The 18,112-nt window shown below is 44.5% G+C and overlaps 2 protein-coding genes across 5 annotated transcripts in view; one reads left to right on the top strand and one right to left on the bottom strand.

Annotated features, from left to right (window-relative positions):
* The window catches only part of ETFA (electron transfer flavoprotein subunit alpha), a 30,940-nt gene extending 21,518 nt beyond the window's left edge, over positions 1-9,422 (top strand). The window contains exons 10-12 of the mRNA XM_037394217.1: positions 4,744-4,809; positions 8,374-8,454; positions 9,321-9,422. Of these exons, the coding sequence (XP_037250114.1) occupies positions 4,744-4,809; positions 8,374-8,454; positions 9,321-9,359 (186 nt within the window). The 3' untranslated portion in view covers positions 9,360-9,422. The remainder of the gene's footprint in view (positions 1-4,743; positions 4,810-8,373; positions 8,455-9,320) is intronic.
* Positions 9,423-9,551: 129 nt separating this feature from the next.
* The window catches only part of TMEM266 (transmembrane protein 266), an 86,477-nt gene continuing 77,916 nt past the window's right edge, over positions 9,552-18,112 (bottom strand). For all 4 annotated transcript variants that reach the window (XM_037394212.1, XM_037394211.1, XM_037394214.1 and 1 more), the window contains 2 exons: positions 13,223-13,273; positions 9,552-10,551 (listed from right to left, as the gene is read on the bottom strand). In XM_037394212.1, coding sequence (XP_037250109.1) covers positions 9,968-10,551; positions 13,223-13,273 — 635 coding nt within the window. In that variant the 3' untranslated portion in view covers positions 9,552-9,967. The remainder of the gene's footprint in view (positions 10,552-13,222; positions 13,274-18,112) is intronic.

Below are 18,112 nucleotides of genomic sequence, written 5' to 3'. Positions count from 1 at the left end.
CTAACCGCGCTTAAGAGTAATTACGTAGCTTGGCCGATCAAAGGTTCTTTAAGTGAAAAAGAAACTGTAGTTGGGATATAGTTTAGTAATGCGTGCTTCTTGAGTGGAACATACTCAATGCATCGAAGCAGTGCATAGCAGGTAATTGTTTGATATACAGTGTAATATGTATGAACTAATGTCAAGCCAGAAAATACTTTATTGGGTTAATAGCTTGTAATTGGAAGAAATCACTTGTATGAAGCAATTTTCATTACAAAGATTCCTTTCTAATTTCATTGTCCTTTCACTCTTGCAAAGAAAATAAAATACCAGAGCTGCCTTTAAAAAGAGTATGTGTGCCAAAGGGGTTTATTAAACTAGCCTGTTTAAAAGCATGCCACTGGTAGCATGATAAATTGATGTACACTGAAGATTTTCAGTGTAATTCAAAAATTGTCGTAAAAATCAATAGTAGCTGACAGCATGCCGGCAAAATGACTACCTCATCTTGTGTTGCACCTGTGGATGCACAGTAGTCTCTTTCAGCAGCATTTAAAGTCACTGTAAGTTGCAACTAAAAACTGTTGTTGTGGTTCTCTTACACAAATGTACCTTAATTGCCCCAAGGCAGCCTAAGGCATTTTAAAATATTCTCACAAATAAAAGTGAAATAATACTACATGCAGCAAATTATTCTGTAAATAATCGGAAGAGTCAGTGTGCACAGGAAAATAACTGCATTGCTATATTGGTAGTTATAATCATCCACATACAGCACTCTGGTGACACTTATCCAAGCTGTGTGTAACTGGCTATGTGGATTCTGGAGCCAGCTGTGCAGATTTGCACACGTGAAGACTTGCTGTAGACCCTAATATCTAAGTTGGGTAAGTTTAACGCAGAAATAGGACTTTAGGGGGGATAGCAAAGGGATTTAATTATTTAATGATTAGCATACAATGAGTATGCTACAAGACATAACACAGTCATGTTTGTCGGAAGAAAAAAAAAAACAACCCAAGGCTACATTAGTACTTCAGATAGCAAATGAGGAGTTGGATTCTTGATTTGGAATCTGGCCCTTTGAATAGGATAAATGTGGGACTTGGAGTTTTGTTTCTTTTTAGGGTTGTTGTGATGCAAATATGTGCTTACAAACTTTGAGGTCTCTGTCAGGGTCCTGGCTCCCACTTGTGGGTTATTGTGTGGGAGGACAAATGAAACGCTTTTGGCCTTTGTGCCAGCAAACTGGCAGAATGAGCTTTGGCTGCTGCTGTGAGAAACCTACTGGGTATGCTGCATGCTCATGCTCCCCGCTTCACGTATTCCCATTGCTGGCATACCAGGCCTTTTCTGCAACAGCACATCTTTAGGTACGTCCTGATTGCGCCTCCCTGCCCTCTGCTTTGTGCACTCGGGCTGTTTGGTCCATTCAGCTTCCTGTGCTGCGTGTTTCCTCCATTGTGCTCTTTCTTGCTGTTACCTCTCTTCTCTGGTGTCCCTTCTGCTGTGCTGGTGTTCATGATGTACTTCGCGAAAAATACAGATTTGTGGTATGGCTGTCATGTGTGCAGTAATTATTTCCTGTGTGAAATTAAGTTACTGTGAGGCAAGACAATTGTCTTAATCTGACGCCATGCCCTTACACACCAAAAGTTTCTTTGACTTTAATTGCTTTTGGGACTTAATTTGTATCAGCCGGTGCAGTGAGCCCGTTGGTACAGAATCGGTGTGCTGTTTTGTTATGCCGTTCTCATGTGGCACAGCGCTGGCAGCAGCCCTTCAGTGAAACCTGCCTGTGCACAAGCACCAGGGAGTTGATAAATGCTGCTCCGTGTCCTGGACTTTGATGTAAGTGCCTGTAACTGTAGGCTGTGGATCAGCCACCTGACAGCAGTAATTAGAGCAGCTTCCAGGGATCCAGAAAGCAGGAACTGGAAGTTGGTGTAAAGCCATCTTTGCTGGCACCTGAGAGGCATGATCCAGACTGTGATTCATGCGGTTTTGTGCTTTGGCATGGGTCTCCTGCATAGATGAGCTTTGATGAACTCCTTTTTTTTTTGAAGATCTCCTTCCAGACCTTAATGTGCTCTCTGCTGCGATGGCAGGCATGTGGCACTCCAGCTGGAAGGGTGCTGCTCTGGTGCCAGTCTGCTTTCCCTTTTCCTCCCTGACTGATTCCTAGTGCTTGGGGCTACAGCCCTGACTTGGGAGTTTGAACGCTAACACAGTAGGAATGGTAGGGCTCAGAAAAAGGCATGATAGAAGTGAACGATTTCAGGGGAGATGTGCAAACAAGGATATTACCCTGAAAACTTCCGAGATCTGAATTTCTGAGTCATTTATGACCTCTCTGGTTGACCAGTTGAATCTCCTTCCTTGGAGAGCGCTGAACAGTCCTGAATCTTCATCATTCAGACCTTGTGGGTCCTTTGTGTCCCTCCTATGAAACTGCAGAACAGATTTAAACTAAGATGTAAGCGGTGAAATCTTATTTCACAATGCAGAACTATTGGTAAGGGACATGCTGTCCTATGTGTTCTTCGTACGAAGACGTTCCTGAGGCGGTCTGCTCTCAGTGTTACTGAGCGGGCCCGTTAGCTTAGCCAGAGAGCCAGAGGCCCGGGACCTAGAAGGGTATGGCTTAGATGCATAATAAAGGCTTTTTAGATAAGCCTGGTGATTTATAAATGTCATTTTAATGAAACATCCTTGTCTTTCCTAGATATTTTAATAGAATATACACGTAGGCATCTGGCTCCTGGTTAGCTGGATGCTTTCCAAGGACTGAACTTGACAATGTTAAACAGACTGATAAGAGTATCTGGTAGTCTAGATGACTGGCACTTAATGAATTGCTCTAAAAAAAAAAAAAAAATTGCATTACAGTAATGTGTTTTAAAAAAGTATTAAAATGGCATTAAAGACTATATGATGTTAGAATAATTTCTCCTGTAACATCTGTTCTTTTATTTGGTATAATTAAAATACTGCATTCTTACTATGGTTCTTATATGGACATATTATATTACATTGCAGCTGCGGTTCAAATGGGTTGACCTCTAATAGTAATCTACTCAGTAAAAAGCTACCGAGGCTAAGAAATTTCTGAGCGTCTTCAACAGCTGTGTCTTTTTGTGGAAATACATAGACTAGGTTCTGTGTTTCAATTTCAAAGCAAGCCTTTTTAATAGGAAATACTTTATTCCTGCTGTTTTTCCTCCCCTTCAATTTTTACAGGAGATAGCTTTTGTAGAAAAGCTTCATAAAAATTTATTTATCTATTCCTGTTTAAAAGCTGATGTAATAGGTGAAATCTGTGGCTGTAGAAACGTCAGAAAACAATAATCTTTTTTTCCTTTAATTTATATAATGACTGTCAGGCCTGTATGGAACAAGCAGTCTGCGTGGTCTCTGTATTTGAACACCTTCATTTGCCAGCCTCTTTTGTAGGTCTGTGCCTGTTCCACAGCTGTGCTTTGTTCTGCATGTTAAAAGCCACTTAACTGTAATGCACATCTTCAGTTGCACAGGGAAAAGATTTTTTTTTTGACCCCCTTACCCTCGCTGGCCTCAAAAATAATTTCTTGAATTAGATTTCTGTGTTCTTAAAGATGGACTAACTTTGGTATTTTAAAAAAAGAAATTCTGTTAGCGTTTGAGGTTGCGTCTTCTCCAAACATTGTATAAATACCACCTTTTAATTGGTTTTGACAGACAATCTCCTGACTAGCTTTGTGTGTTAGTTTCCTCTTGCTGAATGAGTTGGTGAGAAGTACAGCCTTTGTGTCGTCTTCTGTAGAATTAGGTAGCTAAACAGTACAGGCTTGACTGCTACTTGGACTCCTTTGGTGGTGGGACAACTGTCACGGAGCTGAAAATAGACTTAGTTTTGGATAGATTGTAGCCTGGATGACTTTCAGCCTGAGGGGAAAAAATACTTTTCTGCTGTGAATTAAAGCTGTCGATAGAGATCTCTTTGCGTACACAGTTCTGTCTCTTTTGAATACAAGTCTCTTTGGAGATGCTGGATTGGGACCCCCAAAGTATAAAGATCTACTCCGTGTTGTTGCCTCCTTGGGAAGTGCTTCTTCACTCACCCTGAGCAGGAGCTGATAGTGAATGGAGGAAGAAAAGCTTCAGGGCGTATGAGGATTGAAGGTTGGGGTGAATAATAGAAACTATCACAACAAATGTATGGTGCACTAGCCCACCGCAGTATCTGAAGGGTTTTATCCTGCCACATAGGGGACTTTTTAAAGATTTCAAGACCTGGATTTCAGCATTGTGCATTCTGTCTTAAAGGATCCTAGGGGCTTCAAGCAAAAAAACCTGGGTTTTCTCTTCAGGCGACTGCATTATCCATTTGTAGGTTATACGTTCCTTAATATTTGCGTTGGGAATCTCCAGGGCCATGGGTAACACTGATCGCCCTGTCTTCTAGCTGAGCAGCAGTCTTGTGCGTTCAGGTCTTATGTTTGATGCAGACCTTTTGGGGGTTTTTTGTGTTTTTTTTTTTTTTCTTCCTCTTCTCCTCCCCTCTCTCATCTATCTTTGCCAGATGCCTCTTTGGGATTCTCATTTTACAGTTGCATTGCATGCCCAAGTGGGGAAGGCAACCAATCATCAGCTGTCTTTAATATTGAAAACTACTGTAATGTAAAAACTACTGCATGTAATTGATTCTGAGTAAGGTTTAGTGCGAGCTTACTGAAACTATGTCGTGGGTACCAAAAATGTCTCATTTTTGTTTTTTTCTAGGAACTTTATATTGCCGTGGGAATATCTGGAGCAATCCAACACTTGGCTGGAATGAAAGACAGCAAGGTATATAAAGATGGATGTGCTAGAAAAGATTTTTGAGGAAGGAAATGAGTTTACTTTCTTGCTTTTACATCAGTACTTTAGCCAGTTTTCCAGTTTTTTTGAATGTTAAGATTGCCCATTTGTCTGCTTCTTTAAAACATGCTAGCCCTCTAAGCCTTGCCAATAAAAAATATTGTGGCAAAACATCTAACACAGTAGAAAAACCATTGCACTACAACCCAAAGTGGTAAGTAGAAGCAGCTAATTGACTTTTTTCTAAAACAGGCAACAACCAAACCCACAAAAAACCACACATGCCTGCATTCTATACAATAGTTCCATTTGCGTTTATTTCAGAGTATGACATATTAATTCATGCATAACAATGTGCAATTTGAATTATGAACTTACTATTCCATAAAGTAAAAGATGTCTCTGACATTCTTGCATTTAGCCATTCAAATGGAAACCTATTATAAAATGGCAGTAAAACTTTAAAAGGTTTAACTCATTAGTTGCCAAAGCAAATAATCTGAAATAGGGATTGCCAGTTTGGCCCACAGTACAGTGTTTGTACAGAGGAGAATTGCCTGCTGAATCATACTATCGAATGCCAAACATCAGAAACTGTAGGTTGTCCTGCCTCCCTGTTAGTAGTTTTAGAAAAAGGATATATATATATATATATATATTTTTCTATTCCCAGGGAGTGAACTTAACGGTTTCTGGCAGAAACCAAACGCAGAACTTTGAATAGCTTATAAAACCGAGGAAAAGGTTTGCAAAACGTTACAGGCAGATCCTTGTGTTTAACCAGTGATAGACCAGTGGGTTTATGGGACTGATAATTGTCCTCACAAGCCAGCCTGTGTGGTAGGACAGTCTGTGCTTTCTTATAATGTAGTTCTTTTTGCATATATTACTTAAGTATCTTTTGGGCAAAGTCACGTAAGCTGGATTTGGCATACAGCACCTTTTTTGGGGCCTCAGTCTTCTAAAGTCAGGGACTCAATTGGTGTCGGCATTAGTCGACACAACGAGAAAAAACAACTGAAATTAGAAATGAAGGATGAACGATGGGCAGGGGTATGAAGGTCACTAATGAGCAGTGTGAATAATGGTGTCTGTAGCGGTGTGTGCTCACGGGTCTTCGTGCAACAGTATCTTCTGCTCACAGTGCAGCAACAGGGAGACAACAGGGACTGTCAGGCGGTGGGAGAGTCCGTGAGAGCAGCTCGGGTGCAGTACTACCACAGTCGTCCTTGGCTGCCTCTGGACCCTGCTAGCATCTGATGGGCCACAGGATGGAGAATGTCTGGGTTCCGAGGCGTTCGGTCTCCAGCTGTGCTTTTGGGCGAGGGGAAGATGGGCAGGTGGGGTTAGTATCAGCCGTTGGCTGAGAACTCTGTATTTTAAGCTGCTTAAAACTTGGTCTGACCCTGTTTTATATTTCTCTCTCCTGCCTTATCTCAGTCAAGACTACCAGCAATACTGGGAACCTGTTACTTTAAGTGTCAGAATTACCTTTGATATAAAACAATATAAAAACATTGGGCAGCACTATTGTCCCATACTGCAACAGCAAAACCTCAGCTTGTTTTGGCTCTTCCAATGCCACGTTTGGTATTTTGAGATGTTCTTGTATAGGAAATAAGGACAGATGGAATTCGTTGATAGGAGATGCATACTTTGCAGTTTAATTTCTCCCATCTATCGTAGTTTTCCTAGTGTAAACAAATGTGTGTATTGTAAAGTTCAGTCTTATTTGTGTTTGAAAAGTGTTCTGCTTTCCTTTTAGCCCAAGCCTGTAGGTGTTGTAGTTACTGAAAAGATCCAGTTTTTACAAATAATTACGCAGCCATGGGAACTTTCTGGAGTGTCCCCCGTCTTCCCTCAGCACTGAATTATCTGGCATTGTGAACTGGCACACTTGAGCATACATCTTCCAAAGCAGTCAGATGCTTTCTACCAAGTGAAATGTATAATTTGTTTGTCCTTTTATAGCAAGCTAGAAAATGCAGCTTTTGAGGAGACCTGGAGAATCGTCATTGCTTTCTTTCCTTATTTTTACTTCCCTCGTGAGGCAGCTACAGTTTCTTTTCTTTCGAAGAGATTTAACTTGCAAATCTCTGTTGCAAGCAAGGTGATGCTTTTGCTTCTTACCATGAAAAGTCTGATTTAGTGATGAGGTAGAGAACCAGATCTTACTAAAAAGTTACTTCAGCTACTGGAGACAGAGGAAGGACTAGGCTGCCAAACTAAAGCTTAAGACAGTTTTGCAACCAACCGGTGTTAAATCATTTTGTGACAAGGACAGAGCTGGCAGCCCCCAAAGTGTCATCAAGTGCTGGCCTCAGCGTTTGCCCCTGCGGATGGTTCTGTGGAGTGTGGCAGGGCCTCAGAGTACGGGTGGAAAAAGCCTTTGCTGAGCTAATGGCCTCCGGTGTCAGCCTGGGTTTTGCTTCCTGCACTGTAGAACTGTCAGTGGCAGCTGGCATTTGCAAATGGGGGTAAACTCCAGGGAAAATACTTCAGGGGAGGCATGACTGGAACTTGCAGGTTTCTGGCTGTGAGCTGGCAAGAGGGCAGCAGCCCAGCTCTGCTGTAGGTGCCTCCTTCTTGCATATACGATGTGGTCCTTCTTTATAGTGAGTCACAGGATACAAATGGCCTGTGAGGCAAAAACATTTCTGTGGGTCTGAAACCAGGATTTGCAAACTTTTATCTTTGAGTTACTGCCACTAAGTGTATGCTACTGAGCCATTAATTTTGCCGGACAAGTACATTCAGTGGAAGGAACAAAAGAGAGACATGAGCTGTGGCTCCCTGGGAATGGCAGGTAAATGTATCAAATAACTGTTGGGGTAAAGCTGTCCCAAGGAGTCATGTTGCCTTCAATCTGACCGAGTTCACGCTGGCAGCGCTGAGGTGGAAGTCTGGTTTAGACTGCCTGCTCGGTGTAAAGTTCATTTTATGAGCCGTTGTCTTTTTTTTCCTTTTTCTCCATCCTTTATGGAGTGCTCCCCATCCTGTTGCAGGTTTTGATGTGGACAGCCGCACTTATTTTGCTGGAAGCTGTCGCAGAGATTTAGAGGATGATTTACTGGTATGGCAGAGTTTAAACCAAGACAGACCTTTTCTGGACTGTGGTGTTGGGACTTTGATCACACCTGTTCTTCTGCTGTGTGACAAACCAAATGATATGTTCCATAGTAGGTACAGAGGCCTTTAGCCATGGCTTTATTGTACTTGCTTTAAAGGCTACCTCAAGTTATTTCTGTAATGGCTTAGATCTTGCAGATAATATTTTGCAATTTTTTTTCTAGACTCTCTCCAACAGGGAAGGATAGCCTGGATGTATGCAACAAGCGGGGAAGGGAGGGTTTTTTGAGGGGGTTGTTTGGGTTGGTTTGTTTTTTGAGGCGGAAAGGAAATGTTCGTTAAATGCCGTGATGCGCATCTTCTGCTTCTAGGGGCTTGGAGAGGGTTTAGCTCGTGTTTCCTGGATAGGGCGTGGCACTGTCACCCGGCCCTGGATGTTAATCCAGTGTCTCTGTTCACACGCTGCTTTGCTGTCGCTTGCAGACCATTGTTGCCATTAACAAGGATCCGGAAGCTCCGATTTTCCAAGTGGCAGACTATGGACTGGTGGCAGACCTGTTTCAGGTGAGGCTCAGCTTGGACGTGTGCGGGGCAACTGTTTCAGAGACCCACCATCTTAGATAATACAGTCTAGGGAGTGTTAAAGGTGTCTCTGTGAGGGTATTTGCTTTGGGTCATTTTGTGCAAGAATTTGCCTTCTGATTTCATCGTTTTCACACTCAAAATTCAGTCCCTGCAAGTAGCAGCAGTGTGTGCGCTGGGGGGTGTCACAGCCAGCCTGCCTTTGTTCTGTTTCTTGAACATGAACCATTTCGCGAAAGAACTGCACGTAGGTGCTTCTGTGTATTTGTAAGCTTCATAAAGTATGACAGTACAGCGTTGGCAGGAGGAGGTTTTGTCTTTTCCTGGGCGTGCTGCCTTACTGATGCCCGTGAGGAGCTTGCAGTTCTCTCCGAGCTGTGAGCCAGACCGTGCCCACCAGTGCCTGTGCCTCACGTGTGCGAGCCGCCTGCGTTGAGTGGCGGGAGCTTGTAGTGGCTCTGTGACGAGGCGTGGGCAGCAGCTCTGCCAGCACTTAATGCCATTCCTGAAATAATGCCCGCTGGCTCAGCGGCGAGCACAGGCCCTTCCGTAAGCCAGAGACAGTCCCATTCTGAAGAAACACCATGTAGACAATTTCCTTAATAAATTTTGTACGAATGCATTATTTCCACCTAATGGAAATGTAGCACTCTTAAATAATTAAGAGGCTTTATTCAGCAGGAGAGAAGTGGGGAGTGCTGTGAGCTGGGGTGACCCACAGCCCCTGGAGTGCTGTGCTGGGCAGGAGGGTGGGGAGTGACTGGGGGGTTGGGTGCTGCACATGGAGAGGTTGGGGGGAGGCGGGGGCAGAGGGGGAGCACGCACTACCCTGGCCCTGGTGCTCGCAGGCAGTGCCCGAGATGACGGAGCTCCTGAAGAAGAAGTGAGGGACGGCGACGGACCCCGCACTGCAGTCCCTAAGGGCAAATAAAGGCTTGTACTGGAAAGAGGGGGCCGCTGTGGTACTTCTTTTTGGGCGGGCAGTGGGGTAGCGCGCGGCGTGGTGGTGGGGTGGAAGACAGGCAGGAGGGGAAGGGAATGAAGAAGGGCTCCGAGGCAGGAGGCAGCACAGGAGCCGGTACGTTTGTCAGTGTTTATTCCCAGCCCCACTCAGCCGCTGCGTGGGGTCAGGCCGGGGGGCCAGGCTGTCCCACAGCTCCGTCCTGCCCCCGGGCGCCGTGGGGGGGCTGGGCCCTGCACTGCTGGAAGGCCCACGGTGCCCGGGAGCACCGCCCGGCTGGGGGCAGGGCAGGTCCCTCGTCTGTCCCCCCAGGCACTGTGGGTCGATGTTGGCCTAAGACTGCTGGAAGGGCCCTCGTGCTGCAGAAGACGCCGTAGGGCCCGGCTGGCCCAGAGGCGACGCTGGCTTCACCCTGGGCTGGCGGCTGCTGCGGGGGAGGCCGCGGCTCTCACGCCTTTCCTGCAGTGCTGTCGCCGTGCCTGTGGCAGCCTCGTGCCCCAGCACAGTGATGATGAGCGCATGCCCAGAGCGTCCCTACGCCTCCGGAACCCTGCCCAGCCGTGGCTCTGGGGGCCCCAGCGCCCCGTACTTCTCATCGATGGCCGGGGCGCCCTGCGGGCAGGTGATGAGCGGCTTGAGCTGGAAGACGTCAAGGCTCTCCTGGTTCTTGCGGTTGTAGACGCTGAGCCGGTGGCCCAGGTCAGGGCTGGCCCCCGCCGAGCAGGCCGGGCTGGGCAGCTTCAGGTTGACGGGATCCAGCCCCTTCTGGGCCAGGCAGGCCTCTTCCGACAGGGACGACAGCAGCTCCTGCACCATGGCCTGGGCTACCCGCTGCTGCGCGGGCACCAGGTCGGCCTGTGGGCTGGCACCGGCCTTGGCAGCGTCCTCGCTGCAGTCCGGGGAGGAGCCCAGCGTCTGGCTGATCTCGCTGCAGGCCTGGGTGCCCGAGCTGACGGTCGACCGCGAGGCGCTGCCCGAGGTGATGCTGGCCGACGTCCCCGTGCTGCCCAGGCGCATCGGCACCTCCACTGTGAAGAGGTCGGAAGAGATGTTGGGGCGATGGACGTCGATGGCGGCGGTGGTGACCATGCAGATGGCTGCTTCGGGGATGCCACTGTCTGCAGGGAACAGAGCAGAGAGGCAGCTGAGCGCCCCGCGGGGTAGCCGCGTCCAGGGGCTCCGCAGGCCGCACAGCCCCCTCGGCTTACAGAGCTGCCCTTACACCTACAGGTATATATCACCGTATGTGTAACACGGGTGCATTTATATATAAATAACACCATATACCTCCAGCTGTGTGTGTATATATATATGTAATGTTCTGCATATGGGGGGGGGGGGGGAGAAAGTGTATATGAAGTGATTATACATACCTGAACACATACCTGCATACCCCAACCCCTTTATTTAAAGCTATCTATCTCCCTGTGTTTAGATCACACATCTTTTATATAGGCAGATATATATATGCACCCTTATTAGAGAGGGCTAGTTATCTATAAATAGTATCACATACATCTATACAGGTGTACACAGATCCAGCTTGTAAATTATACACATAACACACGTGTAGGTACACTTTTTGCTGCCGATCTCCAAGTTTGTTACGGGGCTCTATATATAATACCATATACTTACATATATGTGCACGTACATACAAATATGTATGCATAAATAAAATACATAGGGGGGTATATATAGGGATATACAGATATAATACATTATACCTAGACTTGAGCACACACACAAAATTATGTATGTATGTATGTATGTATATACACAGACACTCGCACATCCATGTCCTTTTCATCTGTCTTTTTAAACATACACAAATAATACTGTATTATCTATATATGCATGCACATATTCTTTCTAGCTATATCTAGTTTATGTGTATATAGACACAGTCTTACCTTTTTTTTTCCTCTGTATATATGGGAAATTTACAGATAGAGATGTAGATTTATAATATATTATACCTGTATGTGATACACATATACTACAGAATACTTATAAAAACTTAAAGTATTAGTCATACCTTTTAATATATGATACATAACATCTATTGGTTATACACACATATACCCCCTTATGTATTTTTATATAGGCTCATATACATTATACCTACGTACACATTTTTTATATGTACTACATAAAAATATTATGTATATACACAACCACAGAATCACCTTTATAGATCTTTACATATATAGAGAAATGTACATATATTCATATGCACATGCAAGTATATATGCATGTGTATATATGTGGGGATATACATAAAAGACATTATTACCTATGTACATACCCAGGCCCTGTCTCTCACATATACCTGTGTTTCTCACACACGAAAAACCAAGATACCTTTTATAAGCACCTACATCCTCCCTCCCTATGTATTGCAATGCAGGTTGTATCTACAGGGATATAAATATGTAACACATTATACCCCGCATATGTAGAACCATACACTTACACTTCTATTATGTTACTTACACATGGCTATATATGTGTATAGGGCCATGTGTATTTATATATGGAGCTATAAATACGTAATACCCGCCTAAATACATTTTGTTACATCTATAATATATATACATATATTCAGGCCATCTTTCCTCCTCTCACACATCCCTTCACATGTATCTTTATACATTTTAATGTATTTAATATATGTATTTAGATAAAGTATGTATATACAGACACAGCCTCACACATATGTATGTAAAGACATATACAGATATCTTTACATATATGTATATAGTCACAACTTTATACATATATAATGTCATATATATGGGGATATATGTATGGAGATACATATATGATACATTATGCTCATATGTTCATATTGTTACTTCTGCCTTTGTGCATATATGTGGGATATACACCTGTAATACATAATTGCTTTATATGCATACACATATACACACACATTTATATATATATAATATATAGAGGTTATACACAGATACATCCTCATATATATGTATCTTTTTATATGTGTCCTACTTTGTGTATACATACTATCTATATAGGGGTATATATATGGAATAGATGCATATAATATTATACTTACATGTATACACATATATACCTATCTTCTCTATATGTACATGTATATGCAGACACACTTCTAATAGAGCCCTATGTATATATGAGAATCTATATAATACATTACACGTACACACACACACACATATGTACGTACGTACATGACATTTCAGGTAACTGAAGGGGGGAGGCATGTACACGCCTGCCCAGCGTGCGCTTACCGTGCTGCTCCAGCCGTCCACCCCTCCCCCCCCGGGGCAGCCCCACCAGGCCGCTGCCCACCCCCCCCCCCGCCGGGCCGCTGCCGGGGTGGCCGCCTGAGCTCAGGTCAGGGGCCGCGCGGCCGCAGGGGCTTCGTGCCACTCGGTTTAACCTGGCAGAAGGGTTCCCAGCACGGTGCTGGGCGAAGCCAACTCCCCACATCTTTTCGGGTTTTTTGTCCACGCTGCTCACTCTCGGGCCCATCTGCACCGCCCTGCAGACTGGGCAGCCCAGCGGGGGGGAACTAACCTCTCCCAGCTCTCCAAACCGTTGCCTTCAGCAAGAGCAAACCTGTGGTCCTTCAACCTTCAGAAAATTCCTTTTAATACAAACTTGCACGGAGCAAACCAAGAGATGCCACGGTGGGTTTCACGTCCAGGATGGATCTACGCCATCGTTCGGTCTCGCCTGGTTTACAGCACACAGCACAATGCAAAAAAGCAGTTCACAGTTACATTTTCCAGCAAAACTTACCACTGCTAGGCTCATTGTAGTATCGACTGATGTAATTATTCATGTCATCCTCTGGAAAAACAGAAAGGCAGCTGTTAGAAAACCATTTATTTGATTAAGGGGTTGAAACCCCACCCTGTTAAAGGCTCTCCTCTGCTCTGCACGCCCGGAGCACCACCTTTTGTGTGTTTTTAGGTCAGAACAGGTGTGATTTGGCAACACACCCCACCCACCCCGTGGCTGCAGCCAAAATAAGGGTTATCATTTATTGCGGTTCTTTATGGCAGCAGCCTGGGAATGAGGCGTGCTGGGTTCCACAGAACACATGCTCTGGACCTTTCCAGAGAGTGACGCAGGGCTGACCAGTTGCCCCGGCCCAGCTTCTCGCCACCTGGAAAGCCGAGCCTAACACTGGCCTTTTTCTGGCTGCAGGGCCCTCCCCTCCCCCAGGACGGAGCTGGCCTTTACCCCGATGGGCTGAACCGCAGGCACCAGCACAGGTGTTACAGTTGTAACTGGTAACTGCTGTACAGTTACGCCACCGAGTTGTCTAAAAAGAGAGCCAGAGAAGCCAGCTCTCCAGCACTTGTACATCCATGTAGTTTTAATGGTAAATCCATAATTCTAAAAATAATGTCTTTTTTTTTTCCATTCAGAAAGAATACAGAGTTACTTCATTGTATATTACTCATACATGTGTAATAAATAGCATAACATTAACATCACATTATCTGTTGGCTTAAAACATACCATAAAGATTTTTACGAGTCAGGGGTGTGGTATGTACATGAGAGCTACACCTGAACGTCCATAACGGTCAGACAGACATGAAGACGTGACACAAAAGGGAGAGCAGCAGCTATATAGCACAGACAGCTTTTAGGTGCTGCAGATGACAGTGGGATTTCCTGTGACCCTACAGAACACAGAACACTTTAAGGCACTGAAAAAGAAAATAACAAACTCCTCTTAATGCAATTCTGAGCAGAATGCAAATAATGCTGCTAGGAAGACAGTACCGGCAATCGAGGAAGAACGTCAAGCTTACAAGCAACCTGACCTGCCCAATTTGCGGTCTATGGCGCACTCTAAAAGCATCTTCTCCTTTTAAGTGCTCTTTTTGATACCATGTTTCAGAGAACCATGCTCATCCCTTTGAGCCAGATTTCCTTCATCCCCCTGGGTCTGTGTGGCTACAGTCCTGCCTCTTCACAGCACATTGCGGTTTGCAGGTGAAAGAAACAGATGTTTTCTGGGGAACACTTTCTCCACACAACATGACCCAAACCACCAAGCACTCTGTACCTGAAATAGCTGCACTCGTAAGAAGGCAATCTAACCTGACACTGAAAGGCAACATGGTGGTTTTCCTGGTTTCATTGGATCTTAAAAGCTTTTTTGGCCCTTGTTGATCTTTAAATGCCTGCAGTCAGAGGTGTGCTTTGTGCTAATGTCTGAGTTTACAAAAGAGGCCTCAGAGTAGCTCAAGGCAATGCCGCTGAATTAGGAGTACGTTGCAAGGCTTTTCAGCTACCCGCTACTAAAATACACTTCATTTCAATCATGCATGATTTATACTCTAAATGCCACCAAACCTGCCAGCCTGCATAGATACAGGCGTGGAACCTTCAGCTACCGTCAGAAAATACCTGCCTAGCTGTGCTTCTGGTGATGCACTTCCAGCATATTTAAGTTAAGAGTCTAATTCGAAAACAGAACTAGTTTGCCCTGGATGAGGGCATGTTCTGGCACCTTCTGCATGTGGGGGTTGCCCCTCCTCATCACCTGCCAAAAGCGCACACAGCGCACTCCGGGCAGCGACTGGGGGTCTGGGTGCTCGTTTCCCTTGGCTCTCCTCAAAATCTGCCCCAAATGCCAAGAGGGATGCTTTGCACCAAAGACAGAAAATGACTTGGAAAAGTTATTCATCTGCTTCTCATGTCTTACGGCAAGGCGCAAATCAAGTCTTCCTTGGGATGGCACACACTTACTGCCCGGCTGTCCCCTGTCAACCAACAGAATGTACCAGGGCATGATTTTCAAACCCATCAGCTGCTTTCAAGCCAATTTAGCAAGGAGATCCAGACCACTCGTCATATCAGCAGGGGCCACTGCTCAACACCTGCAGAGGAAACGCCGTAACGCACCTGCTCAGAGCCTCTGAGCGGTGAGCAAAGTCACCAGCCGTCATGGCTGTGCGTGCGACCACTTGCACCCAAGATCGGGAGAGCTGCCTGGCTGCCCCCTTCAATGTTATTGTGATGGCCTTATTACTGTAATGGTTTGACATTGCTTATCTATTTATCTATAAATAATATATATATATTTAAAAATATACCCATGTGTATGTAAAATATAATATACATATATTTTTACCTCAAATAGTTTCTTATTAATAAAAAACAATGAAGAGTAATGGAATAACAGTGGCAGAATAAATATTTTAAAAACAGATTAAGTTTCTGAATCATTACCTTAAAGCAAACTGACTATTAACAAACTCATCTTAGCCATATGGGAGTCTCAGCTGCTTTGGGCATAAAAGGCTACAAACAATTGCAGTTATCTCTCATTAAATTCTAGATTGCTGAAGGCAAGCAGTTTAAAAAAACTGCCACAAATATACAACTGAAAGCAACTATTTGTGCATATAAAATATATAAAAAGTACAGCCCTACACATTACTGCGGAACACTGCTTAAGTACTTTATGCTGATATACAATGAGACAAGGTCCTGCCGCAGTCCAGCAGGGTCAGGAGTGCAACGACATTTGCAGCTGGTGGCATGCAGGAAGTTCGCATGAGCAAGCAGGGGCGACCAGTTTCTACAGGAGGGGCAGATTGCTTGTATTATTTAAATTCTACATAGCGTTTTCTGCTGTCAAGTGTATTTTGGTTTCATTTTTCATAGTTTCCCTGTTTTTTTAAAACATTTTTTTTTCTTCTTTCTGCCACCCTGGTACTTTCAGGATCCAGAAGACTTGATTTTCCTAGAAATAAACCCACCTCTTCAAATACACAGCAACATTACCTGCACTTCCTTTTCCAGAAGATAAACTTCCCATTTAAAAGTCTTTGACCATAACAGTGTTGAAATGGTTTTCGTAGGAAATTAATGAACTGGCAACAAGTAGAAAGAAAAAGCATTTCCCTCTTATTTCCTCTGGAAATGGCAATCTTAGGAAAATGTCTATGGATGGTGATTGGGATCCTTTGCTACATGCACCAGGAGGAATCACAAAATCATTTATTTAGGTTAGAGAAGACCTTTAAGATCATTGAGTCCAACTGCAAACCTAACACTGCCACCAAACATGTCCCTAAGTGCCACGTCTACACATACCCACTGAAAGCCTTTATCCCCAGGAGATACGGTGACAGATCTGGTGACGAAGGCCCAATAGTTGTGACCTGAGAAGGTAGAGTGGGAAGAGGCAGCTCTTCCCCACGTGAAAACCCATCCTAACCTGTGGTGAACAAGGATGGTTCCGCACTCTTCCCTGGAAAGCAAGAGTGATGGGAAGCATTAAGATATGCAGGAGCACTATGGAGGAATTCAGCTGAGAGAAGGTTTTGCTGGGCAGGAGAAGGAACGAGCAGAGACAGGCCGTTCTCTGTGGTCCATAAGAATGTCAAAATGAGACACCTGGAACTGCGTCACCTACTAGTGGAAGACAGCAAGTACGTAACTGTATGAGGAGGCAGCAGATTAACGTGGGACCACAAATAGACAGTGGATCTGACTCCAGCATCATCGGGAGTTTTCACTAAGCAGAAGGGAATGTCTGGTTGGGAAGGCTGCTCAGACTCCTACCTATAAAAACAAAACCAAAAACCAAAACAGCCTTCCCTGACACGGTAACCAACCACTTCTGTGAGGCTGTAAGTGCAGCAAAGTCAGATGAAGCCCCACCTCTTAGCCTGCTACCCAAACCTCTGCTACTGAATAAACGTGTCTTTCTTGGTCAGGATCTGTCTGACAGCTACTGGATTTTGTCTGATGAAGGTTTTCAAATTACCTGCCTCTACTTTTCCTGCAAGACTCGGGACACACACTATAATGGTTCAGGGAGTAATAAACTGTTTAGAACACAGTCCCATATAATCTCATCTGACCCAAGAGACAACACTGTAATCTCTCTCTCCTGGCCCTATAAAAACCTAATAAATTTGGCAAAATGCATAAATGACATTCCACCAAGGCAGATCTCTCTTTCAGTTCTATAATCCCTCAACAGTGACCTTGTTTCATCACTGACTTTTGTGAATGAGTCTGCAACCCCCTTGCATACAATCAATACCATCTGCAGATCTTTAAGATTAGAGGCCTAAAAAAAAAGGGATTTCTTTCAAAACATTTCATTAGTAAAGTATTTTGCTTCATATTTTTATTGCCACTGACTGTACTGCCTTCTGTCTCTCAAAGCTGAATTTTCTCAGCTGGAAGGTTATTTTTTTCTGCTGTGTCGCCTACCGCTGAGGATGTGAGTCCTCAAAGTAGAGTAATGTCTTACCCTGACTTCCCTCCAGAAAGCCGTCTTTTCTAGGAGGTTTCTGAAGAAGGAGATCTTTCACCTCCATCACTGCTACTGGTGTCTTCTTGGAAGCATTTGAGGAAAAAAAAGTAGCATAAAATACACTTTGCAATAAAACCCACTAAAATACACTCTGAGCAGGCAGACTTTTCAAGGCACAAGCTATGAGATCAAGTTACTATCTGCCTAACACTTCTAGAAATAGCTACGCTGCTCTGACACTAGCCAGTAACACTGCCACAACCTGCCTTTGCCCAAAAAGAACATAGCTTTAGTACAACGTTGTACTGCAGTAAGAAAGGAAAACGTAACGTACATAAAAAACACATCTATAGGTGTTTGTGAGAGTTGACTGGCAATCCGTGGGGGAAAGTC

Source organism: Falco rusticolus, chromosome 7 (genome assembly GCF_015220075.1).
Source record: "Falco rusticolus isolate bFalRus1 chromosome 7, bFalRus1.pri, whole genome shotgun sequence".
NCBI classification, from domain to species: domain Eukaryota; kingdom Metazoa; phylum Chordata; class Aves; order Falconiformes; family Falconidae; genus Falco; species Falco rusticolus.
Note: the sequence above shows the minus strand (reverse complement) of the source record. Positions and strands in the feature narration are given on the sequence as shown.